At 58.8% G+C, this 11,172-nt stretch overlaps 1 protein-coding gene across 1 annotated transcript in view; it reads left to right on the top strand.

The window, feature by feature from the left end:
* The window catches only part of LOC102040296 (fibrillin-2), a 73,701-nt gene that overhangs the window by 46,210 nt on the left and 16,319 nt on the right, over positions 1–11,172 (top strand). The window contains 18 exon segments of the mRNA XM_031064740.1: positions 374–499; positions 1,326–1,454; positions 3,092–3,217; positions 3,614–3,739; positions 4,042–4,164; positions 4,385–4,510; positions 4,615–4,740; positions 5,078–5,200; positions 5,814–5,936; positions 6,918–7,043; positions 7,409–7,531; positions 7,804–7,926; positions 8,492–8,653; positions 9,050–9,118; positions 9,401–9,526; positions 9,802–9,927; positions 10,208–10,357; positions 10,644–10,715. Of these exon segments, the coding sequence (XP_030920600.1) occupies positions 374–499; positions 1,326–1,454; positions 3,092–3,217; positions 3,614–3,739; positions 4,042–4,164; positions 4,385–4,510; positions 4,615–4,740; positions 5,078–5,200; positions 5,814–5,936; positions 6,918–7,043; positions 7,409–7,531; positions 7,804–7,926; positions 8,492–8,653; positions 9,050–9,118; positions 9,401–9,526; positions 9,802–9,927; positions 10,208–10,357; positions 10,644–10,715 (2,205 nt within the window).

The following is an 11,172-nucleotide window of genomic DNA, read 5'->3' as shown; positions in this document are numbered from 1 at the left end:
GGGAGAGGGGCAGGGAAGGGGCAGGGAGCCACCAAGCAGGGACAGGAGGGGAGGGACAAAGGGACAAAGGACACCTGGATGGCCCAATGCTCCCCAGGGGTAGAGGGCATCCTTTGGATCTGCCAATCCCTTCTGGAATGCCAGGACAGACAGACAGTGCTGGGAGGGGTCGGAGAGGGGAGGCAGAGGTGACTGACACACCTGGGAGGGAATCTTCAGGGCAGGGACCCGGGTTCTGAGGTAAACCCTGAAATCACACTGCGACAGGTGAGGAAGGGTAGTCAGGGCTGGTGCTTGAGCTGAGGGGGTTCTCAGGTGGGGCTGAGGGGGTTCATGGAGAGCCCCCCTCGCTGGATGTCTCTGATGCCCCCAGATGTGAACGAGTGCAAGGTGTTCTCCGGGCTCTGCACCCACGGCACCTGCAGGAACACCATCGGCAGCTTCAGGTGCATCTGCGGCAACGGCTTCGCTCTGGATGCTGAGGAGAGGAACTGCACAGGTGAGGGACCCCCCCTCTGGGCTGTTGTTGCTGCTTTTGGGGGGCTCAGAGGGATGGGGATGCCATGGGGAGGAGCCAGGGCCAGGCTGGACAGGGTTTGGAGCAGCCTGGGACAGTGGAAGCTGTCCCTGCCCATGGCAGGGGTGGCACTGGGGGCGATTTGAGGTCCCTCCAACCCAAACCATCCATGATTCCACAAGGCTTCTCCTGCCTGTGGGGTGATGGCTCAGCCCTGCTCCAGGGATCAGCAGAACTGCAGCCTCTCCAAGGATGGGGAATTCCTTTGCCCGCTGGTCCCTGGTGAGCCTGCAGGCAGCCCAGTGTTGGCTGTGGCCCTGCTGGTGGCCTGTCCTGTCCCACTGCCTGTCCTTGTCCCCATGTTAGTGTTTAGGAACACATAATCACAGAATGATTACATGCAGGTGCTTTTATTGAAGAGTTCTGGGTGTCAGGGGTGCACAGACCCAAATCTGACCCAACATGGTTTCGAGCTGAACATGTTTTATATTCTATTATTCTATAACTTACATATAATTAATTATTAAACTTACATTGTTCTATTGTATACATTGATTTCATCCAAGCGGATTTCTCGTGATCCCCCTCAAACCCCTAACACAGTTTCTCATGATTCTTTAAACAACAATTGTATCTAATCACATCTAACAGTTATACCATTTATCGCATACTGACAACACACATGCAGCTTCACATGATCTAACTAACATTTCCCAGGGCCTACCTTTAACATTTTCCCTACTAAGCCTAACTTTCTTCCCAACGCCCCGAATTTCCTACGATTTTAAACTCCTTTCCTGTCCCCCAGACATCGACGAGTGCCGCATCTCCCCCGACCTGTGCGGCCACGGCTCGTGCGTGAACACCCCGGGCAGCTTCGAGTGCGAGTGCTTCGAGGGCTACGAGAGCGGCTTCATGATGATGAAGAACTGCATGGGTGAGCAAGGCTGAGCCCCTGAGGGCACCTGCTGACCCTCCTGGGGCAGGGCAGGGCCCTGGGGCAGGGCAGGGCACAGCCAGAGCTGCCCAGCTCCCCAAACACCGCACGGATCAAGCCCTCCGTGAGGAGCTCTGGGACTCCCTGTGCCCCCTTCCACCCTCTCAGTTACAGGGGCTCCCTCCACCTGCCCTTTTAATCTCCCTTTAGCCTCACACAGTTCCTTACAGCTCCTCCAGTCCGCCCAAGGCTTGTTTTTATTCTGTCAGAGTCTCATCTGTTTTCAATTGAATAATTTCTTGTTTGGAGCTTAAAAAATCCCATCAGTGACCTCAGTACCTCAGTTTGTCTCCAACAGCTCAGCCAGACTCCTGCTGTCCTCTAATTCCTGGCATTCCACGTTGCTGTCCTCTGTCCAGCCAGACTCACTTGTCTCACTGACCTGCTCTTAATATTCTGCTTTGGCTTGGACTTTCAAACCACTTCAAGCCATGATTCAACACCATTTATTTATTTTTCATGTTTTATTCTCTGTGCTCTTTAAAATAAATCACTGCCCCTGGCAGGGGCTGTGTCTTTTCCGTACAATTTGTAGCGTGGGTTTCCACAGCTCCCACTGATCACCCTCCTCCTCCTGCTCCATTTCTGGGACCCTGGGAATGTCACAGTCCTCACCCATGACCTGCTGCCTTCTTGCTGTAGTCGGATTTCTAATCTTTATAGAAGGATATAAATTCCATTGTTCTTTTTTGAAATTTAATGCTCGCTCTTACTTGTCCAATTCCGCTTTATCCTTTTTTTCTGGGTGACAGGGAGCTGAGTCATCTCACCCCAAAGGGGGTGGTGACGTTTTGTCATTGCCTGTGGTCAAGGATTAACTTCTTCCCACCTGTGTTTGGCAAAAGAATTTGGCTTCAGCCTCCTGAGGGAGGAATTCTTTGCAGCCTGGGGCAGGGGACAGCACCAGCAGTGAAAATGCAGCCTGGGATTCACCAGGAGCAGGCTCCCACTGATCTGGGGGTGTTTGGTAGGGACCTGTCACCCCCATTCTCAGGTGTATCCCAGCCCTCTTTACCTGAAAATCTCATCAATGTTTTTGCCAAGTCAGGGAAAATAACCCGTTCTTAACGTCAATGCTGGAGTCAGGAAAATAAACATGAGAGGAAAATTAGGGTTTTTTTAAATATATCCAACATCAGTCCCTTTCTCTGCTGTCACTGAGGGGCTCTTGGGTTCTGCTGAGGTCGAGGCACGAGCTGGGATTTCCCAACATTCAGACTCCAACCAGGAGACCACTGGAGCCAAGCCCAGCTTTCCCTGCCCTGTTAACCCTGTGATATTCCCTGTTCTGGGAGCCAAGCCCTGCACTCCCTGCCCTGTTACCCCTGTGATATTCCCTGTCCTGGGATCAAGCCCAGCTTTCCCTGCCCTGTTACCTGTGTGATATTCCCTGTTCTGGGATCAAGCCCAGCTTTTCCAAGCCCAGCTTTCCCTGCCCTGTTAACCCTGTGATATTCCCTGTTCTGGGAGCCAAGCCCTGCACTCCCTGCCCTGTTACCCCTGTGATATTCCCCATTCTGGGATGCTCCCCCAGTGGAGAAGCCTCTGGAAGGGACCAATCCTATTTTCCCGTGCAGACATCAACGAGTGCGAGCGGGACCCGCTGCTGTGCCGGGGCGGGATCTGCATGAACACCGATGGCAGCTTCGAGTGCATCTGCCCCCCTGGGCACGAGCTGACAGCTGAGGGCAACACCTGCATTGGTGAGGGGCTCAGCAGGGAAACCCCAGAGGCAGAGCTCCTGCAGGGCTGTGGGTGTCTCCTCCCCATCCCGTACATCCCATCCTGGAGGTGGCCAAAGGCTTGGAGCAACCTGGGCTGGGGGAAGGTGTCCCTGCCCTTGTCCCTGCCCATGGATGGTCCTTAAGGTCCCTTCCACCCAAATCCTTCTGTGCTTCCATGATAAGTGGGTCCAGCTCATCCCAGAGGGGCTCATTCCGAGACCAAGAGCTCATCCAGACCAGGCTCATTCCCAGCGTTTTGTTGCATTGATGTTGTTCATTTTGCTGCTCCCTTTGACCAGTGGGAAAAAATTCAGTTTGGGCACCAGTTGAAGGCCTGAGCAGGGCTGGCTGCTCCAAGTGCTCTTGTCCCCTCAGACATCAACGAGTGCTCCCTCAGTGACAACCTCTGTCGCAACGGGCGCTGCGTCAACGTCATCGGCACCTACCAGTGCTCCTGCGACTCGGGCTTCCAGGCCACCCCGGACAGGCAGGGCTGTGTGGGTGAGTGCTCCTCCAAAGGGTCCTTCCAGCACCGTGGCATGAGCCCAGAACCCTCCTGGGCTCGTGGGTGTTGTGTTCAGAGGGTAAAGCAAATGTCCTGGATGAGCGACAGCCAAATCTGTGCTGCTGGCACAGGGCTCTGGGGGCGCTGCCAGGGGCTGGGCAGGAGGAATGAGGTGTTCTCGATTTGTGTCCTCCTCTCCCACCCAAACTGCTGCCTGCGCCCTCGTCTGTGCAGGGCCAGGGTTTGGGCTGGGTCCCTGTGGGTCCCTCCCAGCTCAGGTCGCTGTGGTTGTCCCCAGACATCGACGAGTGCACCATCACCAACGGGGGCTGTGACACCCACTGCTCCAACTCCGAGGGCAGCTACGAGTGCAGCTGCAGCGAAGGCTACGCCCTGATGCCAGACAAGAGGTCCTGTGCAGGTCAGTGCCCACCTTGGCTCTTGCAGATGCTGCCCCAGGGACCTCTGTGTCCCGCACAGCTGGCTCCAGGATGAGGGGGTCTCATTTTTAAGTCCCTTCCAGAGATGAATGATTTTGCTTTGCACTGCCACATCCAGCTGCTGACAATTTGGGATTTCCTCCTTCCCCCTGGTGCTCCAGCCTTCCCTGTGTTCACCTTGGCATGGTCTCCTCTCTGCAGATATTGATGAGTGTGAGGATAACCCCGAGATCTGTGACGGGGGGCAGTGCACCAACATCCCCGGCGAGTACCGCTGCCTCTGCTTCGACGGCTTCATGGCATCCCTGGACATGAAGACCTGCATTGGTGAGGCCCTGGCTGTGCCCTGGCCATGTCCCAGCTCTGCCTCCTGTCCCTGGAGCCACACTGGGGGGTCCTCGGGGTGTCCCATGGGTGCTTTTGTCCCGCAGATGTGAACGAGTGCGACCTCAACCCCAACATCTGCCTGCACGGCGAGTGTGAGAACACCAAGGGCTCCTTCATCTGCCACTGCCAGCTGGGCTACTTCGTCAAGAAGGGAACCACGGGGTGCACAGGTGGGAGCTGGGGCGCCAGTGAGGAAAAACGTGAAACCCCTCGCAGAGCTGCCCTGGAGAGAGCCCCAGCCTGGGGTGCTGTGTGGGGGATGCTGTGGGGTGTGCTGGGCAGGCACAGAGGGCCAGGACCCACCTGTTCCCAGGTGATGGCCAAGCCAGGAGTCTGCCCTTCCTCCTGCATGTTTGCCAGGGCTGAGCTCCTCAGCTGCAGGGTCCAAGTCCAGGCAGACAGAGGCTGCCAAAGCCCTGGGAGCTGTGGGAGTGGGATGAGCCCAGGCTCGGCCCTGCTGTGCTGGGGGAGCTGAGCTGGGCCAGCCCTGGTGTCCTTCCTCTGCAGACATCGATGAGTGTGAGATTGGAGCCCACAACTGTGACATGCACGCCTCCTGCATCAACATCCCCGGCAGCTTCAAGTGCAAGTGTCGCTCGGGCTGGCTCGGGGACGGGCTCAAGTGCAACGGTGAGTGCTCACCAGGGCAGGCCAGCCCTCTCCAGGGGCTCTGGGGAGGCTGGGCTGAGATGGAGGGGTTCAGCCTGGAGGAAAGGAGGCTCAGAAGGGACCTGCACAACTCCCTGACAGGAGGGGACAGCTGGGGGGTCAGGCTCTGCTCCCAGGGGACAGCAGGACAAAAGGGAACAGCCTCAGGCTGGGCCAGGGGGGGTTTAGGTGGGATATTGGGAAAATGTCTTCATGAAAGTGTCCAGCCCTGGCACAGTCTCCATCCCTGAGGGATTTGAAGCCATGCAGATGTGGTAGTTGGTGACATGGTCAGGGGGTCAGCGGTGTCCTGGTGATGGCCATAGAGGCTCTCGGGGATGTGCTGAAGCCTCCAGACAGTCTCCTGGGCCTTTTGTGTGCCCTGTAGCTGCTCAGGCTCAGGGCAAAGCCACGAAAAGGCCAGGCTGGACAGGCCTTGGTGGAAGGTGTCCCTGGGGGTGGAACTGGATGATCCTTAAGGTCCTTCCCACCCAAACCACTCTGTGCTTCCGTAAGTGAGTCCAGCTCATCCAGGAGCCCAAGCCCATTCCAGATTAGCCAGGCCAGGCACTGACAGGCTGTTCTCCATGCCCAGACCTGGATGAGTGCGCAACCGAGGAGCACAAGTGCAACCTGAACGCCAACTGTGTGAACACACCCGGCTCGTACCGCTGCGCCTGCCGCGACGGCTTCAACGGCGACGGCTTCTCCTGCTCAGGTGAGCCCGGGGCTGGCGCAGCAGCAGGGCTGGGACAGACCCCAGCCCCTGTCCTGGTTTGAACAGACAGGTTCTGCCTGCTGAGGGAGGCAGCAGCCTCCCCTGAAATGGGGAATGTAAACCCTCTCCCTCCGAATTGTTATAATTTTGAAATTAAGGGGATCTCGGGTAAAGATGTGAGAAAAGGAATGACAGTTCTTTACCAGGAAAATTAAAAATACAAATGTAATAGTACAAACAAAAAAACCCCACTGTCAAGAGTGAGAGGAGGCCCTGGCCCCCTGTGTGTCAGGGGGTGGCACAGCCCCATCCCATGGGGGCTCAGCCCTCCTGCAGTGCCAGCTGTGCTGCTGCTGGAGCAGGGATCCTGCACAACGGGGGAGTTTTCCTCTGCAGTTCCAGGGCTGCTGCAGATGGGCCTGGGCTCCCTCTGGCAATGCAGGGCAGCAGAAAGCTGCTCCTCTGGGAATGCAGTGGGCAAAGGCTGCTCTGGTATCCCAAAATCTCAGATTATATCCGGGTAGGAGTGCTTGGCTCCTCCCCCTGGGCGGAGCATCTCCCAATGGGATGATGGAATTTTATTTGTATTTAGCTCTCAATGGCCCATGAACAGAAGATAATTAATAATTAATGGCCCGTTAACAGAAGATATCTCCTGGAGGGAGGATTGGTTGTGGAAGAGATAAAGAAAACTGCCCAATGAACAGCAGATCACTGCCCCACCTCTGACAGATGGCAGTAGAATTATCTTCCAATCCAGGACAGCCCCTCTGAGCCACCAGCCTTGCTCAGTGCTGCTTTGGCTGGGGTCCCCCAGAGCACGGCCTGGTCTGTGCCACGGGGCTCCAGCACCTCCTCACAGGTGTCAGGGGAGGCTCAGGGCTGTGGCAGGAGCTGCAGCCTCCCAGCCGTGGGTGTGCGCACTCCTGGGCTCCCTGGGCTGGCTGAGGGCAACCCCCAGCCCTGTGTCCCTCCCTGCAGACGTGGATGAGTGTGCAGACAACGTGAACCTGTGTGAGAACGGGCAGTGCCTCAACGCCCCCGGCGGGTACCGCTGCGAGTGCGAGATGGGCTTCAACCCCACCGAGGACAGCAAGGCCTGCCAGGGTGAGTGCCCGGGCCCTGACCCCCTCCTGGCCCTCCCTGGCCTCTGCTGGCACCTCCTGGTCCCTGAGCCAGCCCCCAGCACCCGCTGGTGCCAGGCTCCTGAGGTGCCACCTGTGCCACTGGCAGCACTTGGTCCCCAGCCTTCAGAGAGCTTGGGCTGAGCCTGGATTCCTGCAGGATGGAAAACCAGGAGAAAAGGGGTGAGGGGAGAGAGGGCGAGAGGGTGGGGGGCCCAGCTCCCCCAGGAGATTGCCTCAAATGGCACCAGGACCATCCTGGGGTGGGTTGGTCACAGCTGGGCAGGTGGTGGGAGCAGGAGCAGCCTGTCCTGCCCCAGCCTGTCCCCAGCTGTCCCTGTTTTGCAGACATTGATGAATGCACCTTCCAGAACATCTGCGTTTTTGGCACCTGCCAGAACCTGCCCGGGATGTTCCGCTGTGCCTGCGACGATGGATATGAGCTGGACAGGAGTGGGGGCAACTGCACAGGTCAGGGCTCCTGGCTCCCTGCTCTGGGCTCTGCTGGGCCATCCATGGCAGCCGGAGACCAGCCCATGGTCCCTGTGGTGCCTTTGCTGCTGGGGTGGGCAGGGGGCACAGCTGAGTGTGGCTGTCTCCTCCCCTGGGCAGGGAGCTGGGGGTGGCACAGAGCGAGGGGTGCTCTGGGGTGGGGATACACCTGGGCACAGAGCTGGGGCTGGGCTGGGCTTTCCTGGCAGTGCTCACCTTGATCTTCAGTGTCCGTCTGTCCGTCCTTTCAGACATCAACGAGTGTGCAGACCCTGTGAACTGCATCAACGGGCTCTGTGTCAACACCCCGGGCAGCTACCTGTGCAACTGCCCCCAGGACTTCGAGCTGAACCCCACGGGGGTGGGCTGTGTGGGTGAGTGGGACCCCCACCCAGACCCACCTGGGGGTCCTTCTTGGTGGTCCTGCGTGGCTGGAACTGGACACAACGAGGGTGGCTGTCCCTCCCTGGCTGTCCCCCAGGGGTTTAACCCTGCAGCAGCAGCAGAACTCACGCCCTGCTGAGTGTGTCCCACCTGGTGTCACTGTCACAGCACTTTTGTTGCTGCCAGGTTGCTCCAGGGCAGCTCCGGAGCTGTTTTATTCCCTGGCAGTGCCCAAGGCTGGGTTGGGCAGGGCTTGGAGCAGCCTGGGACAGTGGAAGGTGTCCCTGCCCATGGCCAGGATGATCCTTCAGGTCCCTTCAGCCGAAACCATTTGGGATTCCATGATCCCACACAGCTCCCAGCACAGGGCCCCAGTAACTCCCAGTTTTTCCTTATCCCTGGAAGATTTCCCATTCCTTTGCAGGGTGTGGAGCGGGGTCACCTTTAAGGTCCCCTCCATCCCAAACCATTCCACAATTCCACGATTCCATCCCTCCTGCACCCCCAAGCTCTCCAGGAGAGGTTTCTTTGCTCAGCAGCCCTGTGTCTGTGCAGATACCCGCGTTGGGAATTGCTTCCTGGACACTCAGGACCGAGGGGATGGGGGCATCTCCTGCAGCGCTGAGATCGGCGTGGGGGTCACCAGGGCCTCCTGCTGCTGCTCCCTGGGCCGTGCCTGGGGCAACCCCTGCGAGCTCTGCCCTCCAGCCAACACCAGTGAGTGCGGAACAGCTCGGGATGGACACAGGGGGAAGGAGGGAAGAGGGGCAGGGTTGCTCCCTGATGGATCCTCAACCCAGGCTGGAGGTGCTGAGTTTGGGATTTGCTGCTCCATCCGGGGCAGGGCAGAGGTGAAGTGCGGTGGCTGTTGTGTTTAGGGGGTGCAGGTTGGGATCCTTCATTCCCAGGGGGCTGGGGAGGGAATGTGGAATCCCCCCTGGAAGGGAGGGCAGGCTGTGGGGTGGCTCAGCAGGCGATGGGGATGGAGCTGCTCCATCCCAGCCCTGGCCACAGCCCCAGGGCTGTTCCTGCTGGGCTTCTCCTGGCTCTCCCCACCCTCCTGCTTCAGGGGAGCCCCTCAGCCCCCTCAGCTCCCCCTGCCTTTCTCCACAGCCGAGTACAAGACCTTGTGCCCTGGGGGAGAAGGGTTCCGGCCCAACCCCATCACTGTCATCCTGGAGGGTGAGTTACCCCTGTTCCTACAGCCCCTCCTGAGGGATGGGGTGCTGGGGGACCCCAACCCTGTGGGGACACTCTGTGCCATGCACTGGGTGCTGGGGCACCCCAGGGCTGTGGGGACACTCTGTGCCATGGCACTGGGTGCCCACTGACCCCAGGTGATGGACACAAAGTGTGGCTCTCCTTGGCCGTGCTCCAGAGCAGGGCTGGGCATGGTGGGCTGAGCTTTCTGCAGCTGGGCGGTGGCACAGGCAGTGAAAATGTCCCACTGCTGTCCCTCCTCAGACATTGACGAGTGCCAGGAGCTGCCAGGGCTGTGCCAGGGCGGGAACTGTGTCAACACCTTTGGCAGCTTCCAGTGCGAGTGTCCCCTGGGCTACTACCTCAACGAGGACACCCGGATCTGCGAGGGTACCGGGGCTGGGGACAGGGGTGGCACCTGCTCCAGGGGCTGGGGACAGGGGGTGGCACCCTGTGTGTGTGCCAAGGTGATGACCGTGTGTGCCAGCTGCCCCAGGAATGGTTGGGAGCATCCCTTCCCCTTTCCTTTCCAGATTCCCTCATCACCAACCTGTCCCCAGCCTGGTCCCTGTGCCAAACCCACCCATCCCTCATGCCAAGCCTACCCCACCCCACCTGTGCCCTTCTCCACCCCTGCCCAGTGCTCTGAGTCCTTCCTCCCACAGATATTGATGAGTGCTCTGCCCACATCGGGATCTGTGGCCCTGGCACCTGCTACAACACCCTGGGCAACTACACCTGTGTGTGCCCACCCGAGTACATGCAGGTCAACGGGGGAAACAACTGCATGGGTACGGCTCTGGGTGCTCTGGATTCCTGGGGAGGGCTCAAAGCCACGGGGAATGCTCCAGATCTCTGGGGAGGGGGCTGGCACTGCCATCCCACAGGGGGCTGTGCCAAGGGGATGGAGCCGAAGTGCTGGAAACAGGGGCTGGGATACAGAGCTGGACGTGGCACTCGGTGCTCTGCTCTGGGTGGTGGCTTGGGCTCCATTTGGAGGTCTTTCCTGCCATTCCTGGGGCTGGCAGTGCCACTCCCAGGGCTGTCCCGAGCCTGGCACTGCCCTTGCAGACATGAGGAAGGCTGTTTGCTACCGCAACTACAACGACACCTGCGAGAACGAGCTGTCCTTCAACATGACCAAGAAGATGTGCTGCTGCTCCTACAACATTGGCAAGGCCTGGAACAAACCCTGCGAGCCCTGTCCCACCCCTGCCAGCCGTAAGTGCCCCCACATGGTCCCTGTGTCACCCCTAAGTGCCCCCGCAGGGTCCCTGTCCCACCCCTGCCCATCATCAGTCCTTCCCATGTGATCCCTGTCCTATCAATTTTCCCATTTTCCCATGAGATTTGGGGCGTGGGCACCAACAAGGTAAATGGGGAGGAAGGAGAGCGCTCTGGGGGTGACTCCCAGCACAGTGGGGAGCCCCTGGTGCCGCTCAGAGCCCAGTCCCAGCACTCCTGGCCCTCCCTGGGCACAGCCATGACCTCGGTGTTCCCTTTCCAGCCGAGTACCAGATCCTGTGTGGGAACCAAGCCCCTGGATTCATCATTGACATCCACACTGGGAAGCCCATTGGTGAGTCAATCCTGCATCCCACGGGGCCAGAGCTGCTCCTGTCATCCTGTGGGAGCCTCTTACTTAGGGAATGAAAGGTTGGGGCAAGGAGAAGGGGCTTGGCAGTGCCAGGGACTGAAGAGGTGGGAGATGAGTTAATCTTCTCTTCCTGGGAAGGAAGTGCAGCAGAGGGAGTTGGTGGTGGGACCCCAGAGCCATCCCAATATTCCAGTGACCCCCTGGGCTCCCCATTTCCAGCCCCAGAGCTGAGCTGTTACTGCAGGGACACACTCAGAGCAAGCAGGGGCTGTGTCCTGGGTGGAGCCTTCCCAAAATGCTGATGCTGTGGAGCATTCCTGGGATTCTCGGGATGCAGGGTTGGGATGCTGATGCTGTGGAGCATTCTTGGCATGCAGAGGGTGGGATGCTGATGTTGAGGGGCATTCCCAGGATTCAGGGTTGGGATGTTGATGTTGAG

The sequence above is a fragment of the Geospiza fortis genome, unplaced genomic scaffold, assembly GCF_000277835.1.
Source record: "Geospiza fortis unplaced genomic scaffold, GeoFor_1.0 scaffold569, whole genome shotgun sequence".
NCBI classification, from domain to species: Eukaryota; Metazoa; Chordata; class Aves; order Passeriformes; family Thraupidae; genus Geospiza; species Geospiza fortis.
The sequence above is the reverse complement of the archived record's forward strand: the minus strand, read 5'-3'. Positions and strand labels throughout refer to the sequence as shown.